This window comes from Tenrec ecaudatus, chromosome 8 (assembly GCF_050624435.1).
Source record: "Tenrec ecaudatus isolate mTenEca1 chromosome 8, mTenEca1.hap1, whole genome shotgun sequence".
NCBI classification, from domain to species: domain Eukaryota; kingdom Metazoa; phylum Chordata; class Mammalia; order Afrosoricida; family Tenrecidae; genus Tenrec; species Tenrec ecaudatus.
Genome location: NC_134537.1, coordinates 109,617,012 through 109,637,223, shown reverse-complemented (window position 1 = coordinate 109,637,223; position 20,212 = coordinate 109,617,012). Strand labels below are relative to the sequence as shown.

Genomic DNA, 20,212 nt, shown 5'->3' with positions numbered 1-20,212 from the left:
TGCACAGCTGAAGAGGTGGGAGGCTTTCAAGAGCGCTCCTGCTGAAGGCCCTGCTCCTCCTGCACAAGCTCGCTGAGCCTCGTGGGCATGACCCGTCCCAAAGACCTGACAGATCCTGCAGACTCTGATCTCCTCTTTAGCCACTTGCTGAGTGTGCGCTGACCGCACAGCTGTGCCAGGCACGAGAACCAGAAAACCAGTTTGTTCCTCAGTCCTCTTTCAACATCTGCTGGGAAAGTGCAGGAGTTGGTCAGGCTGGGTTGTCTAGAGAAACAAATCCAATGGCAATCGTCTCTGTAGGAGAGAACTTTATATCAAGAAATAGTTCTAGGCATCCCACCCCGGTCCAACTCAAGTCTCTAAGGCAGGGGTACTCCTCAGACTCACCAAGCTGCAGGCCGATGACACCGAAAGCTGCAACAGGACACAGGGGGATCCCAGGCCAGTGGGTGCAGAGGCAAGTAGATCCAAGGTTGCTGGACACATGGCAGGGCACTGACAGCACTCAGAGTGGACAGTGCACAGGGGGCCACCCCTGGGCGCAGGCAGAGTCCCAGAGAGGCAGGCGAAACGGTAGAGGGACAAGTTCCCAGTTACTCCTTTATAAATTAAGGCCACATCCCCAAAGAGGCGTCATCCAGGCTGTGACCCCATTGACAGGTGAACTCAGCCCCTAGCTAGCAAGTCTAGTTGCCAGAATATGTAACTCCCCCCAGGAGGCAGAGAGGTTGGAAGCTCAGTGCAGGTGCCTCTCCCAGAGCACTTCATAACCCAGGGCCTCTAATTAGGTCTGCAGCCTAAATTGACTAATAATTGCCACAACCTGAGCAGGCAGGTAAGCTAGCTCTGAATGTCTAAAGTAAGGGATTCCACCCTCCCCATGATCCATAGGTATGTGGTCATTCTATTGGGCCTTTGGACTTACGGCTAGTGATAGTTCTATTAATTTGTAACGCCCCATCATATCACCACCACAGCAGAATGGGAACAGCTCCGTGTAGGTCACAGTTCAGATGCAGCCAGAGTTGTACAGAAGGGTTTGTGAAATTATCTGAAGTGATGTGACAATGAGGAGACAGGCCCCCAAACGGCTCACGGCATCCGGGGAGCGAGCGGACTCCTCGGACGCAGCCCTGACCACCCCAGGCATGGGCCTGCCCGAGGGGGCTGGAGAAAACCCCAGGCCTCTGCCAGAGGCCTCTCCCTGGCCACTTCAGGAGGAAAGGAGACCTGTGAAGAATCCATGAAGTAAAGGTAACAAATGGAAATTATTATGTTAGTCGTTTTTTCCCGTGGAGATGCGCGAGGGGGCTTCAAAGCATTTCTGGAAAGATGGATTAAAAAGAAAACTGAATTTGTCCACAAACCCTGGGAAGCGTCCTTGTACGTGCGCACATGGGTTTCCAGGCCAGGAACTCATATGGGAGGAAGTGCCGCCCGGGTCCCGAGCGCTGCCCTGATGACCGGTTCTCTTTCTGTTGCAGGCTTGAATACACCGTGCCCAGTTTTGAGCCCTTCCAAGACTTTGCCACAGCCTCTATCACACATCTGTTTTTTCGAAGAAAAAAATATTATATATATAATTAAAATGTTTTACTCTTTTACACTGTATAATTCTAAGAAATAGTGTGTTACTTGTGAATGCATGGCCTGACATACATTTCTGTACAGTTTGGAGATATTTTCAAACAAAACATAAAAGAGGTCAACAATAAAACCAAGAGTTGAGTATTTTTATACCAAACATTTTAAGTGTGACGGGATAGATGGTCTTACACTGGGTCAGATCACATTTTTTGTGCTTAACTTTTAAATGCTTGTAATTATCTTTTTTTCTTTTAAAGTAAACTGCATGTTTCAGGCATGTTTTAAAATATAATCACAATTTCCGAAATTGTATTGTGGATGGGTAGCGGGGTTGCCCTGGGTCAGGTCTGCCTGAGTTAGTATGTGGTGCTCGAGTTAGAAACAAGTACATTTTCTGTGTTGTTAGCTGTGTGACCCTGCTTCTAGTTGGATATCCCTGCAAGACAATCATAAGCCTACAGACCTTTCTGGCTTGGTGACCTGCTCACCGCTGGGCAAGAACACTTTCCTCAATGCCATTTCTTGGCCAGAGGTGTGCACTTAGCCCTGGCAGTTCCATATGGGACTGACTGCCAAGTATCAGTCTCTGTGGGTTTAGTTTTATCTTTTAAAAGAGCACACTCCTCTTGGGTGTTTGTAACTCACTTGATGCATAACTGACATTCCTGATGTCCCCCTCCCAAAGTGGAAGTGTAGACTGCTGAACCGATAGGGGAAACCCTACCCTGCTCGCTCGCCACCCAGCTGACAGCCGTGGGCAGCTCAAGATTCCCAAGAGGATTTGCAAACAGGGGTTGAACTGAGCCGGCGTCCTGAGTCTTCGCAGCACCTTGCCAAGCGAACCGCTTCAACTTTGTCTTTGAATTCCATTTTCCCTTTGTGAGACTACCTACCACAGCAGCTCAGCGATGTAACCAGTGGAGTTCACAGTAAGAAGGTTGTTTGCTTCAAGTAGCAGCCAAAAAGTGCACTTGTGTTGTCCTCTTGTCGAAGAGCCACGTGAAAATGATATTGGCCCAAGACTTCTCCACGGCTAATCATCACCGGGATCTTCCTTACTAATCTGCGCAGATTCATGCTGAACCCCTCAATATGCTCAAGGTTACAGGTCCATTTGGTTCTTGTGTGTCTCATTTTTTCCACTGGAAATAAAGATGTCGAGAAGCTTTTTAAAATCATCACACACACACCCAACAAAAATAAATAAACAAACCCATTGTGGGGCCAGGAGTGAGGTGCTTTCTTTCTCAGGAAGGGAGAAAGGGTGATGAGCGTCTTGGGACCACTGACGTTTACTCGTGTCTTCAGACTAGCTTTGCCTTCAGTGGCACAGGGTGCCTGGTGAGACTTCTGTAGCATGCTTCTAAGGGAAACAGAACAACTCCCATGCAGTCTGTTATGCTTTTATAAACTGTTTAAAGGTACTTTTCCATTGTTGTTTTGAAAAATAAAGTGCATATTCCAGCTGTCACCCCATGGCTTGGCAAGTTCCTTTTTTGCACAACCACCAACCACATCGTGCCCAGCAGACCTGGGACCTGCAGGCATGCATATTCACGTTCAGGCCATGATGCTAAGCACTGGTTATTGAGCCAGAAGAAACAGAAGCAACAATGGAGGCTGATGCACCACAGGGGTTCACGTGATCCAGGAAGGGCCCTCATGCCTCAGGGTTCTCACCAGACCCACCACAGAAGAACAGTTAGTTCACTGCTTCCCAGTATACTGGAGCCTGTGTGTAACTACAGACGCCAACTGAAACTTCCCAGCCTTTCCAGTGCATGTCCAGGACTGGGCACATTGGGTCAGGCTGCTTGGCCTTCAGCCCACCGTGAACTCAGGCATCCAACTTGCCACACAGCCCAGGTACTAAAGGTGGCTCATCCCTAGAGAGTGTCCCCAGCTAGCCCCCAGCTAAACATTTGCAACTACTTTCAGAGGGTTTCCAAGGGGTCCTGGGGAAGGTTGGAGGTTCATTGAATGTATCTTTCCTTAGGAGGGAAGACGTGCCACTGGTGAACATGAGGGTGACACCTAAAACAAACCGTGAGGCCTCTAACAAGATCACAAATTAAGAGCCCAAGAAAGCCAATGGGCAGGTATTTCATTCCTTTGTTTGCTTTTGTCCCCAGACGTATTGAGGCCCCCTTGTAGGTTAGATGTATTTTCAGAAAATCTACTTCCAAAGAAGGAATCCACAGGTGGCACAAACTATTAAGCATTTGGCAACTAACCAAAAGGTAGGCAGCTCAAAGCCACTCTACAGCTTGTTGGAAGGCAGATTTGGCAATGTGTCCTACGGTGGCTGGGTCTTGAAAACCCTACAGAGCAGCTCTGTGCTGCACTTGTAGGTCACCGTGAACCTGAATCTACCAGGCAGCAATTACTCAGTTAATACTGCCATCATTTCTGAGATCTCCCAAACCCACTTCCCCACACTTCTTTGAATTGTGACAGGTGTGTGGCAAAGGCCCCAGGACTCCACATTCCTATACACAAACACTCTTGGGGCCTGGCAGTTGCATGTGGTTATCACCTAGTTATTGCTAAGTGCTAAAGAGCATGCAGGTGTCTTCCCCTAGCACTAGAATAAAAGTCTGGTAACTAGCAGAGAGGGCCCTCTCCCAGTGTTAGTGTTTGCACATAGTTCCTCTCTTACTTCTCATCTCTGAAACGTTTCTACCAGACTACCATGACATAGGACAGTTCCTAACACTCTTTGGAAACAGCTAGAATACTTATTAATAGTGAGGTATTATCTGACATGTCAGTCTTCAGAATGCCTGTATATCTATCTTGTCAGCTCTGTGATTAAAGCTCCCAAATTAGGAAGTTTTTAAAAGCGGCCACAATAAAGCTATCTGATGCTACTGCTGTATATTCCTGATTATGCTGAGTTCTTTTTTTTAGTATGTAAATTTTTTCACCAGCAAGACCAGCAGGCTCATCTTCCCAGGCACCGGGGGTGGGGTTCAACACACCCAAATTGTGGCCTGCGGGTGAGCGTCTAAACAACTGCACCATCCGGGAACTTCTAGATAACTAGTCAAAGAAAATTGAGGGAAACGCTTAAATTCAAGCCAAACTTTTCCCATAAGCAAAAATAAAAGTATGGCGCGCGTGTGTGCACACAAATGACCGCAAACACCAAGTGCTACTCAAGTTAGAAATCGTTACCTGGACAAAGTAGTTCTTCTCCCTTAACACCAGAACACAGACCCTTTACCTTGGGCACGAGAGCCTCGCCAAGCGAGCTAAAAGCGCAAACAGTCCGGGTAAACAAGGAAAACCAGCTCCTCTTGGTTTGGGCTGTGGATGGCTCTGTCCCCAGATGCTCTCCTCCTCCATCTGTGTCCTCTGAAGGGAGCCGGGCACAGTTCTGATTTGCTGAGGTCAGAGCGCTAGACGCAAGGCCAGTCCCACAAAGTTTCCAGTTGATCTCAGCTCCCTACAACTTGAAAGTAACTGTTAAAATACTCCAAATCACACCCAGCATCTTGAATCCACACAGTCCGAGTCCCCAGAATGTGCTGGCCTGGCTCCAGACTACTGGAGCTGAACCACTAGGATGGCCCTCAGCTGTCCAAAGGGGACCTTACAGAGCTGCCCCATCCATCTGCACTGGGGGGGGGGGGGTGGAGATACACTAGGCCTGTTCATGTCTACAAGTCCTTTCATGAAGGAAAACATGCTGCCGTCTTCTAAACTGGTGGGGAACACTGGGCCAGACTAGGCTGTGTTTTCCGAGTGCTTCTCTCAGCACTCATGCCACAGGACGGGCACAGGTAGTCCCAGGCCCACTTAGTTTGACAAACTGCTACCAAATGTATCTGATCAGTACTGGTCTCCCCAGAGCACTCATTAGTACTTCTATGGGCCATCTCACAAAACGCACATGGGAATGAGGTCTCCTCAGACTGCCGTGTGTGAACACAGACAAGCGCCATACTGCTCTGCACGGAATCCGCGCCCCCTGCCTTGTTCAATTCAGTTCATGAAAATGTAGGGCAAGTCCAAACCCTTTTCTACACACAGTAATCATTGAGAAAACAAGGGGAGGGACAGGAGGGGGCGGGGACACTGAGTCTCCCCGATCATGCCTCAGAGCAATTGCCATGAGCAGGTGAGAACCGGGAAGTTCATACATGAAAATTCTCACCCTACCACCCGAGTTCAGAACATGATCTGACTGCTGGCGATTCCATGCAGCTCACAGGTCACTGAGAGCTGGACACAATGCAGGGCTGGCTCTGTGGACACTGGGGTATGTGAGGCCCCCTCACTGCCCTTTCAACACCACCACCAACAGGTAATGACACCCCCCCTCCAATTCCCAGTGCCCCCCATCATCTGGCTGCTCTTATAGGAGGTGACAGCAGCAGCCCATGCTTGGTTTTTACACTTGGTCTGTCAACCACATTCTCAGCTCGCCTCTGAAAGCCTCAAATGACTGTGATGAATTATGGATCAAATGCCCGCAGACTGTCTTAACCTTTTAACTCACTCAGCCATGCAGTTCCCACTTGCCTCTAAATGGCCTGCAGAGCCAGGAGAAATGGGCAGAGGTAGGAACATGACTGCGTGTTAACTTGGGACTTCTGGTAGATGTTTCTAGACCCCCTGGAGAACTGGTCAGGCAGTTACTTCTTCTTATTATTATGATTTTCAAACACAACTAGGCTCCTGTCACAACTTTCCACAAGAATGTGCCCTCCGCTCATGACACAGATGAGCCAATCCCAACGCCGGCAGAGCCAGGAGCTCCTCAGACAGGAGGATTAAGGTTCCCGAGAGAAAAGGGGGATCATCGAGGTGAGGCGGTAGGACTTGAAGGTGTGGTAATCAGGCAAGACACTTGGATTTTCTCAATTTCCTCATTTCTGACTGAAATGAGTTTTAAACTGGGTAATCAAAACCAATGAGTAAGTCCGCCTCCCACACGCTGGTACATTCAGGCTTAGCTAGAAATCAGCAATAACTTACAGTCAGCAATCAGCACTGTCCGGCTTGGATACCTGTGAGGGGGCCTCGGTGTCGCTGTGCCTGCAGACCAGGATGCTGTGTCTGAGACGCCCATGCTGCATCTCCAGGACTGCTCACAATGGTGGTGTGGATGACCACTGAAATTAGGCATCTGTTTTGGCAATAAGCTAGGCTTTAGAGCAGTGGTTCTCAACCTGTGGGTCTCGACCCCTTGGGGAGGATCTAACGACCCTTTCATAGGCGTCACCTAAGACCATCGGAAAATACATGATATATTTCACAATATATAATTACATGTTGTTTTGTGAATAATCACTATGCTTTCACTATGTTTAATTATGTTCAATTTGTAATGACGAAAATACATTCTACATATCAGCTATTTACATTATGATTCATAACAGTGGCAAAATTACAATGATAAAGTAGCAATGAAAATAATATGGTTGGGGGGCATAACATGAGGAACTATATGAAAGAGTCAAGGCATTACGAAGGCTGAGAACCACTGCTCTAGAGTGTCACAAAAATTCGTTCTATGCCACAAGCCCCATTCTACTAGCAGAAAGTGTCTGAGACAGAGGAAGGTGAGTTAAGCTTCCAGGTCTCGATCACCACATGGCCTACGCAGAATTGCACCTTCCCATGCTATAGCTATAGACAGCGAGGAGCAGGACAACACTGGAAGCAAGACAAGGGGTGGAGAGAGAGGCGGGAAGGTGGCGGCTTCCTGTCACCTCCCCAGTGCACTGATGCTCAGGGAGCATCAACCCCTTTGTTGTTTATGCCCTACAGCCTCCACTGGTGGAGAAGACTGCCACATCGAACCATGGCTCGAATGGCCTTCATGAGCCCTGCCAGTGGCTAGGGGGGATGCTGAGATCAAGCTGGCCTCGGTGAGCCTGCATTCACATTTATGTTGAACCATGACTTGCGAATCCATGTGCCTAAACAACACAGGCTCATCCCTTTAGAACAAAGCATGTCACTCAATGTAGCGTTTCTTTACTGCTTTAATGTGCTTACACAAAAAGCATACTTTGCGTCCCAAATGCAAAGTCCATGTTTTCCACAACAACAGCATTGCCAGTGTGCCCACGGGGACATGGGTGGTCAACAGCCACCGCTCTGGAAGGAAAAGACAAAGGCTGAGCTCGCCAACACTGCTAATGCCTTTCTACAATCATTTTATTATAAATACGTTCATTCGGAACAAGCGAAGACTGCATTCAAGACTACCTGCAAACTTGCTCTAAAGTAATAAATGAAGAACATGGAATCAGGAACCACCCAAAAGCAGAGCTAAATATCGAAGACCCTCACGTGCCAGGTTAGAAGTCGCCTGAAGAGAAGGGCTACTGTGCCTGTCACCCCAGCCCATTTCTCAGGCGCCCAGGGGACGAGAGAACCTTCGAGTCTGGTGGCTTGTACTTGGCGCGGAAGCTGAACTGCTGTTTCTTCTCAGCCCTGAGTGGGAGGGCAGGAAGAGTGCGTCTCCAGATTGCTAACATCACCCACAATGCCCTGGACTCTGGATGTGCAGCTTTTTGCTCAAGGGCAGAGGTCACTGTTTGCCAGGAGTGATGTCAGAGTAGTCCTTCAGCACACCAGCCAAGTGTTCGTTGTGAGTCTTAAACCGTCGCTTCTTCTGTGAGGCAGGCTTTTTCCTTCGTTGAATAGGTGCCTAAAAGGATGAGTACAAGTGTTAGTTACAATCGTGACTCAGAGAGGGGTAATATGGCCAGGGTTTACTAAAAATCCCCCAGAAATGAGACAGGGGCAACGAGAAAGGGGCTTTCACTTTCCTCTCTCCTGCTGGGTAGGGCAGCCTCCCACAGAGCAGCTCACTCCCTGCACCAGCTCAAGAGCAAGGGGCGCTACCCAGCTGACACTGCTTTGCTAGCACTAAATTGAGCAAATGAGAAGGCTCTTTGCCGTCTTCCTTTACTGGGTTTAGGAAAAATACCACCACCATTGCTGATAGGAAAAATGAAAGGGGAAAGAAAACAAGACCTGAAGCTAGTCGAGCAAAGCCCGAGATGGGGCGAACTGGACACACAAACGTGTGTGCTATTAGTTTTCCTTTTGCTCGATTACTGAAATGTATCATGTGACTTTTTAAAAACTCAACAAACTAAGCAGCAACAAGAAAGGATAAATGCTGTCTCACACTAATTCATGGAAAGAGCTCTGGCAGTACATCTGTTCTTTTTACAAGTCTCCAAAATTCAGTGAACAGAAACAGACAAGCCAGAGTCACTGAGAAAGCAAGTGTCGGAGCGTGTTGTACACGAATGGACCTGGACAGAACAGAGCAAGCCCATGGACTGGCCAGTAGTGCTCATCCCGGCTTTGCTTTTGGAGCACCGACAGCTGATTAGCTGGAACAAGACACTGCACATGTTCTCATTTGATTATTGCACCTACAGAGGAGTGGGCAAAGGGTGAGGGCTACAAGGGCAGTCCTGTGTGTCCTAGGAAGACTGAAAACAGCCAGGACAATTCAGTGTGACGACAGCTATGCAGAGCCAGCCTCAAAAGGAATGATGCACAGAGACCAAGCAGGTTCCTTTGAGAATCTGCAAACAATATTAGAGGGCTCCCAGATGTTTGGAATGGTGAGAGCTGCTGGGATGAGGCTTGGAGAGGTGAGGAGACTACTTCCATCCACTGTACCCCCAGCAGAGCAGAAACAAACTGGTCTACATCACGAGACCAAGACGCTGAGGAAAACGGGATAGGGATGGGCCACTCATTCTCCACGGAGAACAGGAAGTGAACAGTTCAAAGAACAGAGGAGTCGATTGCTCCTAGGATGACGTACCACTTTCTTTGGTCCGGAGTCTTGCATGGAAGAAATACCCTGTCGCTTTAGATACTCTTCAATTTTCTCCTCATCCATTGAATCCACAGTGACGCTCCTCCACAGCTTCTGAAACTCTGTGCCAATGAGACAGTGGTGAGTGTACATTTCCACAAGCTACAACGTCAAATTTTAACAAGATCTGGGCGTCCCTATCATCTCCCCTGGTGTAAACAGGTGCATGTGAAACTTCATTGCAGAAATTAAGGCATGAAGACTAGAGGATCCAAATGCTGAACTGTGGAGAAGTGCCTGGCAACACAGGCTGTGCCCTTCGAGATCCCACCACTGGGGCTCTGTCTTCAGTATCGAGGAACCAGGTGGGCTGACCTCAAGGTTAGCAATCTGAAACCACCAACTGCCACACAGGCAGGTATTTTTCTTCCCTTTTCAGTACTGTTGAGCTTTCTACTCCCACAGAAGAGTTACAGTCTCAGAAACTCACAGGGCAGTAACACCCTGTCCTTACAGGGTCTGGGGTCGGCATCGACTCAATGGCAGTGAATTTGCTTTGTAACAAAGGGCAAAGTGATTAAGGTCTTCTTATTTCCCGGGTAAGAAAAGCAATCGACAGCCTGTACTTCAGAAATCTGTTTCCTCATTCCAGGCAAAGCGCTCATTCCTCCTCCCCTGGCACAGATGTGGTTTCTCTGCCACCTCACCGTTTGCGGACCCCAACGATCACAAAGGGGCATTTCCAAAACAAAAGCTATTAGCTTCCTAGCTTCTGCTACTAGACAGGCTCAACTAGCTGGGTTTCACGTCAGAGGCCTGCTCATGCAAGTTAGGTTTTGGACTAATAACAGATATTGTGGGTAGTTCTACCCACCCAACCCACCACTCTGAGCTAGACAGACCCGGCCATCTGCCCCTGTGAAAATTACTGTCCAGAGAACCCCAAGGGCAGCTCAATGTCACATGAGGAAGCTCTAAACAACAATGTCATGATCAGTATATACTTTCAAACCCACAAAAATTTCTTATAATGTCAAACTCAGTACACTTCACCTGCCAAAAAGAAAGAATAAAAAAACCAAACCAAAGCACCCAACGCCATGAGAGCTCTGAGGCAGGGACCCTGGGCCTGGTGTTCCCACAGCCATCACCCACACACAATGTGCCTTCCTATCGCAGGAATGCTGTATCAGGGCAGCGGCTGGTACAGCCCCACCACCTTCATTCCACAGCCATTAAGTTTCACATGTGCTGTCAACACGTTCTGTTCACGAACTCTAAATAGAGCAGATCCAATTCTGTGCCAAGTCTGTCCTTTTCCTGTTGCCTCCCCTCCCTCTCCGCTCTTCCTTTTTCAGGTTAAGACATAGTACATCAAGCAAGTGAGGCCCGCACAATTGGGCTCCCGCTCCCTGAAAAGCTTTTTGTTGCCAGTGACTAAATGCAGTAGGACACAATCTACTACAAAGACTTCAACCTGGACACAAAGTTACTTAAATGAAAACATCTCTGAATATCCAGAGATAGTAGAACTCTTGCATCAGCAGACATAGAAATTCTTTAACTGGGTGTTGCTTATCCAGAATTACCTCACTGGATGCCAACTGTTTGTTGCCAAGACTGCCATTCTTTCCAATTTTAACGTTAATTTTATACTTAACGTGTGACATTAAAATCCCTACACACTCTTACTCTAACATTAATGCCTTATATATTCCTCCTGCAATTACTGAAACAACACTAATATAAGCATCACTAGCTAATGTACAGAGCGCATGCAAATCTTGCCACTTGCCTACCAGTCCTTTCCTGATCCAGGGCCCACGTGCTATGTGGTGTAACACCTGGGAGCTCCCGTCTGTAAGAACAGCTCTGTCAGCCGGTGTCGCTCATGGGCACAAGAGTTTGGAACAATACTGGTCATTTCGCAGAATGGCCCCCATGCCCACACTCAGTTTTGGGCCTTCATGGTCAGATACAAATTGGCCATGTGTGGCTGACTACCAGAGGAGTCGAGTATGTCCTAACTGCTTGTCCTACCAAACTCTGACTCCTGGCTAAGGTGGCGGCTGCCAGGCTTCTCCACCTAAACTTACTGTTCTTCCTTTTATAATTAATACGTTTCTTAAGGGGAGATCTTCTGCAACCATGCCAACATCTCTTCTTCTACTTTCACTCACTAATTATAGCATCCATTACAGATGATTCTTGCCTACAATTGTGTGTGAATTTGGGTAAGCAGCCAAGAGTAGGAATAGCTGCACCATGATTAACTTTCAAAAACATGAAATTGGACCCATACCTCCCACCAAATGCAAAATTTAACTAAAAATGAACAAACAGCTCAACGTTAAAAGCTAAAAGTGTACCTCTTAGAATTGGGGGAAGGAGGATGTCCTGACCTTGGATTAGGCGAGTGTTTCTTAAATATGACACCAAAAGTGTACACAACTAAAGAAAAATAAGATACACTGAGCGCTATCAAAATAAAAAAACTCTTGTACTTCAAAGGGCACTATACTAAAAGTGAAAAACTAGCCACAAAATAGATATTTTAAAATCGTTTATCTTACGAGGGTCTAGATCTAGCATCAAAACACTTACAGTCTATAGCCAAAGAGGCAACTCAATTGTTCTAATGAGCAAAGATATCATTGCACATTTGTCCAAAGAAAGGACACATGTCCAATGTAAACATTAGAAGATGCACACAAATCAGCAGTGAGGGACGAAGGAAACAACAGTGCCGGTACCACCTTACCCCATGTGGAAACCGACAGCACCAAGCATGAGTGGGGGCGACTGAGGAAGTTGCTCCATTTCTTTGTTATTTTTCGTGAGCTGCTTAAAAGGGTCCTTTTAGCCAGTCTTAGGACTCCCACAAAATCACTGGCTGGGACGCTGAAAATAAATAAGGAGCTATGGGTCACCAAGGGGACTGGGCAGTCTTTTAATAGCCCAAGGAAGGCACAGGAAGCCATTGGGGGAGGCAGAATTATGCAAATAAAGCATACAGACTCCTTTAGGGGTTGGTCAGCTTTGCCATCCCATTGTATTTAAATAGTTCATCCTGAAGAGAGCAAGAGCACATCTTTGTGCCTGGCTCCCTATGCTGGGAACCTGCTCAGCCCAGGGCACATAAAGAACACACGAGATGGACGCTTGCTGGTGGAGTGGGGGCAGCAGAGGGGGGGTGCCTCCAGTCACTTCTTCACTAACTATACCATCACACCATTTTTACAGTACGGTTCTGGAGAAATTAGAAGCTAATAAAATGCTAAAAATGTTCTACATTCAAATAAGACAAGTGTTGGCTGTACAACTTTGTGAACTCACGGTCAATAAACTGAAATACGGTAAAAGGTTGACTTTCATGCTATGTGGAGCATCACATTATTTTTCTCTTTAAAAACTGTTTCAAAAGAAATCTAAACTGCTGTGGCACTGTGCATTTCTACCAACAATATCTGAGAGTCAAATTGCTCTGCACCACCACCATCCACGTGAGTGTTTCTTATAGCTCACCCCCGCCCCCAGCTATTCTAACACGCTCATAATGATCACTGACATTGAACATCTCTTCACGTGTTATTTTCTTTTTTTTTTTTCCTTGAAATTCAGAAGAGTCTTTTATTCGATTATAACCAGACTGTGAGACTCTGAAAGCGACTCCTTGATTGCAGTCCCAAGGGGGACATTTCAGTCCATCTTTAAAGGCAAAAATTCATTTATCACTTGTCTAGGACTTAAGCAAGCATGGACAGAAGCAGAAAGCAAAAGTAATGTTATTCTTTAGAGTTAGTGAATGGTACAGTGTATGGTATTGATTATGACAGCCTGGTTAATAAAATAAAAGTAGTAATAATCCTGGTTATAAGATCAAAAGGAACAATGTTATTAATTACGATGTTCTGATCTTGAGAACATAAGTATGTTAGGGTTCTCTAGAGAAACAAAACCAGGGCAGTAATGATTTTATATCTATAGATAGATAGATATAAAACATAATAAATAATTAATCTATAAAACAGTACAAATGGTTCAGTACAACTCACTCCCATGAGAGAGCTGTGAGACACGAGCAGTTCTTCAAGTCTTGAGGGCCGCCCTGTAGAGCAATTCAGGCTATGTTAGGTAGCTAGGATAGGGACTGGGGCATCCACTGCACATGCTCAGAGGTTCCAGCTTCTGGCCAGGAAGGGGTGGAACACACAGATGGGTGTTATATCACGTGTTATTTTCTAACCATATGTATTCTTTAGTAAAAATTCAAAACTTTTTCTTTTATTAGTCTATGTTCTGTGGATGGATTGAACTGAATTGGGCTACAAACTGCAAAGTCAGCAATTTGAACATGATCTGGCTTTCCACCCTCACAAAGATTTACAGCTTCAGAAACCCACAAGGGCAGTTTTACTTTGTCCTGTAGGTCCACCAAGAGTCAGAATCCACTGGATGGCAGTGAGCTTGGTCAGAATTTGAGGGATTGAAACTACAGGTACACAGGAGATACGAGTTCAGAGACCTCAACTAGAGGTACACAGGAAAGCAAGTAGCTTCCAGTTAAACTTCCAAGGCAGACCATAAAAACACCTCTATATTGCCAAGAGAGCATATAAAATTATTACTTATAAATGTGTGCCAACAGTGCTGGAATTGTGCCCGATCTGTCCCCACCACACGAAGGTGAAATGCTAAGGATGTGAAAGAGAGCAGCAGGAGGAGCAAAGCAATGAAGTCCCCGGGGAATACCAAAAATAGGCTTTGAAGCCAGGATGTGTGGCATCCCATCAGATCTACCAGAAAACACCTAAAGGTGAACACATCTGGAACTATTTACAGGCTTTTCTTTTTTTTGTGGTTGATTTTTTTTTTTGGTCGTTTGGGGTTTATTTTGTTTTCTTTTGTTGTTTTGTTTTGCTCTACCTTGTTTTTGTGATTATTGTCTCTTCATGTCTCTCTAGATAAGATAAGCAGAATAAACAACTGGAGGAGAAAACAGAACCAACAGTTCCAGGAAGTCACCTGAGAGGAGGAAGAGGGGGAAAGGAAGTGGATGCTAGCAACCCAAGGAACAACAAATGATCTAAAATCAATGGAAGAGAGCATAGGAAGCCTGGTAGGGCTTGATCAAGGGCAATGTAACCAAGAGGAATTACTGAAACCCAAATGAAGGCCGAACATGATAGTGGGACAAGAAGAAAGTAAAAGGAAATAGAGTTAAGAACTAGGAGGCAAAGGGCATTTATAGAGGTCTAAATACAGGCATGTACATATGTAAATATATTCATATGTGACAATAAAGAAAGAGATCTATGTACATATATTTATATGTTAAATATCATGATAGCAGACACATATTGGGCCTCTACTCAAGTACTCCCTCAATGCAAGAACACTTTGTTCTAATAACCTGGCATTCTGTGATGCTCAGCTTCCCAACACGACCACTGAAGACAAATGGGTGCATAAGCAAATGTGAAGAAAGCTGATGGTGCCTGGCTATCAAAAGATACAGCTTCTGGGGTCGTAAAGGCTAGTAGCAGCAATGGAAGCACACCAGCCTGTAGGATCAGGAGGTGTTGACGGGTTTGGGCAATAGGCATCAGAAGACCCAAGACAAACAAACAAAAAAACATGTTGTTGAGAATGAGGGAGTTCGGAGCAGAGACCCAAAACCCATCTGTAGACAATGGGACATCTTCTCACAGAAGGGTTACAAGAAAGGGATGAGTCAACCAAGGTGCAATATAGCACTGATGAAACACAAAATATTCCGCTGGTTCCTTGAGGATTCCTCACCACCCATTATGGTGACCCCAGTCCTGCCTTTCACTGCAGGCTAGACCAGAGCATGCACACAGGTAAGGATAAGAGATAAGAGCTCATGACATGGAACCTAGGAACAGGCATGGGAGTAGTGATACTAGGTAGGGAGGAGGAAGGTAGGGGGAAGGGGGAGGTGAGGAGAGAGGGGAGGAAGAAGGGGGAACCAATTCCAATGATTAACACATAATCACACACACACCCAGGGGGATGAGCAGCAGAAACCATGGGAGAAGGGAGACAGCGGTCAGTTTAAGATATGAAAATAATGATTTGTAACTTATCAAGGGGTCACGAGGGAGGGAGAGAGGGAGGGACTGAGGGAGGTAAAAAATGAGCCAATACCAAGGGCTCAAATAGAAAGTAAATGTTTAGAAAATAATGACAGCAACGTAGGTACAAAAATGCTTGATACAACTGATGTATGGATTGCTATAAGACCTGCAAGAGCCTGCAATAAAATATTTTAATTAAACTTTTAAAAAATAATTTTAAATTTAAAGAAAAAGAAAACTGAACTATTTCCTTTTGCTAAAAGAATGATCACTTAAGCTATTTTCAGGAGAAAAACCTTGGGATAAAACTCCATTTATTCCCACTTTAATCCCTACATTGTTATTATTGCAGTATTTAAATATTATATCTAACATGAAAATGTATTATAGATGTATAAATATTTAAGAAGAGCACTTAAAGGTAAGATCTAATTTTAAAGGAAAGCTCTCACGGAGTCCCAAATCTAATTACTTTTTAATGGACAGCAAATGCTAAATTGACAGAACACCCCCCAAAAGGAAAGAAATTGCTTTTCTTATATTATAAAATTGATAGGGGCTGGCTCCAATCTCAATTACGTGGACACCTGCCCCTCCTTCCCCCTTTAGAATTCACTTCAGAGGACAGCACTGAAGCTACAACTCAAGAAGAGGGACATGTCTGATCATAGCCCACAGGACCAAATGAAGGGAGGGAGGAGAGAGCAGAACACATCCTGGCCCACCAAACCCTAAGAACGACATTCCTGCTCAGAGCAGCCAATGCAGAGAGGACCATAGGGCCAGCCCTATCACAAGACACAACATCCCTCAATGACCCATAGCCCTACAAGGGACAACACTGGAGAGACAGTGCGGGAACTGCACCCAATCTTACCGCACCACACCCAGGCGAAACACTAAAGGCGTGCAACCAAATAGCAAGAGAGTTGAGCAAGGAAGTACCCAGGGAATACCAAAATTAGACTTTGTGGCCAGGGCGTGACACCATCAGACTCCACTGGAAAACACTCCTAAAGGTCAACAAACAGATCCTGAACTACTTGTAGGCTTTTCTTTTTGTTGTTGGGTTTGTGTTGTGGTTTTGTTTCCTTTGGTTGCTTTGTTTCCCTGTCTTGTTTTTCTGCATATTATTATCTCTGCATGTCTATCTAGATAAGATAGGCGGGATAAACCATCTGGAGGAGAAAACAACAGGACCGATGTTTGGGGGGGGGGGGGGCGCCATGAGAGACCGGAAAGCGGGAGGGAGGGGGGAGGAAATGGTATCAACAAACCCAGGGACAAGAGATCTAAAAATCGATGGTGAGGGTATAGGAGACTTAGTAGGGCTTGATCAAGGGCAATGTAACTGAGAGGAATTACTGAAACCCAAATGAAAGCAGAGCATGAGAGTGGAAGGTAAAAGGAAATAGAGGAAAGAACTCAGAGGCAAAGGGCATTTAGAGAGATCTAAAAATAGGCATGTACATACGTAAATATATTTATGTATGACGACAGGGAAATAGATCTATGTGCATATGTTTATAGTTTAGTATTAAGGTTGCAGATGGACACTGGGCCTCCACTCAAGTTCTCCCTCAATGCAAGAACAACTTGCTCAAATAAACTGGCATTCCATGATGTTCTCCTTTCTGACAAGATCGCTGAAGACAAAGCAGGTATATAGGTAAATGTGGTTAAGAAAGCTGATGGTGCCCAGCTATCAAAAAATATAGCATCTGGGTCTTAAAGTCTTGAAGGTAAACAAGCGTCCATCTAGCTCAGAAGCAACAAAGCCCACATGGAAGAAGCACACCAGCCTGTGTGATCATGAGGTGTCCAAGGGATCAGGTATCAGTTAACAAAGGAAAAAAATCATTATCATTGAGAATGAGGGGCAGTAGTGCAGAGTGGGGACCCAAGTCAGTCAGAGTGCAGGGTAGCAATGATGAAGTATACAACTTTCCTCTGGTTTTTAAATGCTTCACCCTCCCCCCCACTATCATGATCCCAATTCTAGCTTTTAAATCTGGCTAGACCAGAGGGTGACACTGGTACAGAAAGGAACTGGAAACACAGGGAATCCAGGACAGATGAACCCCTCAAGACCAGTGGTGAGAGTGGTAATACCGAGAGGGTGGAGGAAGGTAGGGTAGAAAGGGGGAAACAGATTACAAGGATCTACCTATAACTCCCTCCCTAGGGGGGTGGACAAGAGAAAAGTGGGTGAAGGGAGACGGCAGCGTAAGACATGACAAACTGACAGTAATGTATAAATTATCAAAGGTTCATAAGGGGGGTAGGGGCGGGGAGTAAGGAGAAAAAGATGAGGAGCTGATACCAAGGGCTCAAGTAGAAAGAAAATATTTTGAAAATGATGCGGGCAACAAATGTACAAATGTGCTTGGCACAGTGAATGAATGTATGGATCTTGATAAGAGTTGTATGATTCCCCCAATAAAATGATTTTTTAAATTGATAATCAGACAAGTGCATATTTTAAGTATTACAAGAACTGTGCATTATTTAGGCTTACTTCCCCCCCACCTTGTCTCCCAAATATAAAATCAGACAGACACGATGTCAGTCTTATATTATTCTGGGAATTTCTGTAGCACTGGAATGGAACCCGTCAGCAGTAAATCTGATAACAGGTTACGAACAGCGCATTTAGGCTTACTTTTAAGAGCAAAATAAATGCAAAATATAAACTAACTTTCCCTCTGAGGTTCAAATCAATTGTTTAAAGTATATCTATGGAATAGAATACCACGGTCATAAAATCAATGATCTAAAATAGCACCTGAGCCCTAGCATAAAGACTTAAAAGTAGCAGCAGCTGGGAGAAGTCCTGAATTCAAAGGATAAAGTTAGAACTCACTACTGTTATCAAGCAAAAGAACAATTTACCAGCAATGGGGAGAAAGTTACATTGTTATCAGACCTCTGCTTCTGAGAGAGTTTTCATGATAGAAAACACTATCATGAACGGAATTATGTCTTCCAATAGTCCGTGTCAATTTGGCGTTCATGTAATAATTTGGCAATTATGTAATGAGGTAATCACTACATGATGTGATCTGATATGATTAATCAGTTCTAAGAATATTAGGTTGGGCTGTAACCCAAAACAAGAGAATCAAACTCACTGCCATCAGGTTTATGCCGGCTCATAGTGACCCTAAAGGAGGCAGAGAATTGTCCCTGTGAGTTTCTCAAACTATTCTTTAAGGGAGTAGAAAACTTTCATCCTTTTCTCATAGGAGAGCTGGTGGTTTTGAACTGTTGACCTTGTGGTTAGCAGCAGCCCAATGATAACCACTACACACCTAGGGCTCTCTTAAGAATGTAACATTCTAATTCATATTTGATGGGAAGGACAGTTTTCCCAAGGTGTGAGCTGTATCACATCTATTTTTGAAACCAATCCCAAACTCACTGCCTCTAAGTCAATGTCAACTCATAGTAACCCCATAGGAGAAATGAAAAATATTCCTTAGTGCTTCTGAAACTGTAAATCTTCTCCCCCAATACCACTTGAAGATTATAAATCTTATGAGAGCTGACAGCTACATCTTTTGCCTGCAGAGTAGCTAGTGGGTCTGAACTATTGACTTAGTAGTTAGCAACCTAACACTTAACCCACTGCACCACCTGGACTTCTCCTTTGTTTATCTTACAAGATAAAAGGAGAGGAGAGTGAGGGAGAAACCCCAGTACCAGCATCAAAGGAGAGCCCGGAGCAGAGCACATCCTTCTTATCCTGAGTCTCTGTGCTGAGAATCTCCACTCATGAGAAGCCTGATGCCAAGACACACAGAAATCTCTAAGGATCCCACAGATGTAGAAAGGAGACAAAGTTCCTCCCCTTCCTCCTCCTCCAGTAGGCGAGGAAGGGAAGCCTTCCCCTAGAGCTGGTACTCTGAATTTGAACTTTTACCTGCTAAACTTTGTGTCAAAGCCATCTATTTGTAGTATTTCTGTGATAGCAGCACTAGATAACTAAGACAAACAGCAAAGAACATTACATAACTGTAAAAGATTGCAAATGTCTTCCCAGACTGCTAAATTAGTTGTTTCTCCATTATCTAATCAAATGCAAAACTGCAGATCCATTGAGTCATTTTCCAGATGGACTAGTAAAATTAAAACAAGCATTTTGGATAAGTTTTAACAATTTTCAATAGTATTAATAACAGCTAACATCACTGTGTTCTTACTATGGTCAGTTTATGTTCACGGCTCTAACTGCTTTTTGTTTGTATTAACTCAGAATCCTCCTCACGGTAGTAAGGCCAGGTTTACTACTCCCATAAGGATTTACAGTCTGGGAAACCTTTAGATGCAGGTTTGAGTCACTATGAGCTGGAATCAACCCAAGGGCAGTGAGCTTGGTTCCGTTTTTGTAATCTTGCTAAAGACCATGAGGTACATGTACCATTATTCCCACTTTACAGATAGAGAAGCTCAGAGAAGGTCAAGTATATTTGCCACAGCTAGTAAGGCACAGGACAAGGCTTTCTTCTCCTGGGAAACCCACACGGCAGTTCTAACTGTCCTATAGGGCTGCTCTGAGCGCTCACTGATTCAATGAGTTTGAGAGTAAGGAACAGAGTTAATATTAGTACTTAAACCTATTTCTAGACTCCTCAGACCATCCTTCTAAGCCAGTGGTTCTCAACCTAACTAATGCCCTGACCCTTTCATACAGTTCCTCATGTTGTGGTGACCCTCCCATAAA

General features: G+C 45.2%; 2 protein-coding genes and 1 non-coding gene across 4 annotated transcripts in view; 1 reads left to right on the top strand and 2 right to left on the bottom strand.

The window, feature by feature from the left end:
* The window catches only part of RBPMS (RNA binding protein, mRNA processing factor), a 184,932-nt gene extending 181,874 nt beyond the window's left edge, over positions 1-3,058 (top strand). For both annotated transcript variants that reach the window (XM_075556728.1, XM_075556727.1), the window contains one exon: positions 1,485-3,058. The gene's annotated coding sequence lies outside the window, so the exon portion shown is untranslated. The remainder of the gene's footprint in view (positions 1-1,484) is intronic.
* GTF2E2 (general transcription factor IIE subunit 2) overlaps positions 1,824-20,212 on the bottom strand; it is an 81,639-nt gene continuing 63,250 nt past the window's right edge. Inside the window, exons 7-8 of the mRNA XM_075556723.1 lie at positions 9,395-9,510; positions 1,824-8,254 (exon numbers count right to left, since the gene is read on the bottom strand). Of these exons, the coding sequence (XP_075412838.1) occupies positions 8,135-8,254; positions 9,395-9,510 (236 nt within the window). The 3' untranslated portion in view covers positions 1,824-8,134. The remainder of the gene's footprint in view (positions 8,255-9,394; positions 9,511-20,212) is intronic.
* LOC142455885 (small nucleolar RNA SNORA54) lies at positions 18,018-18,141 on the bottom strand. Its single transcript, XR_012785995.1, has one exon. It is a non-coding gene; the product is annotated as a small nucleolar RNA SNORA54 (small nucleolar RNA).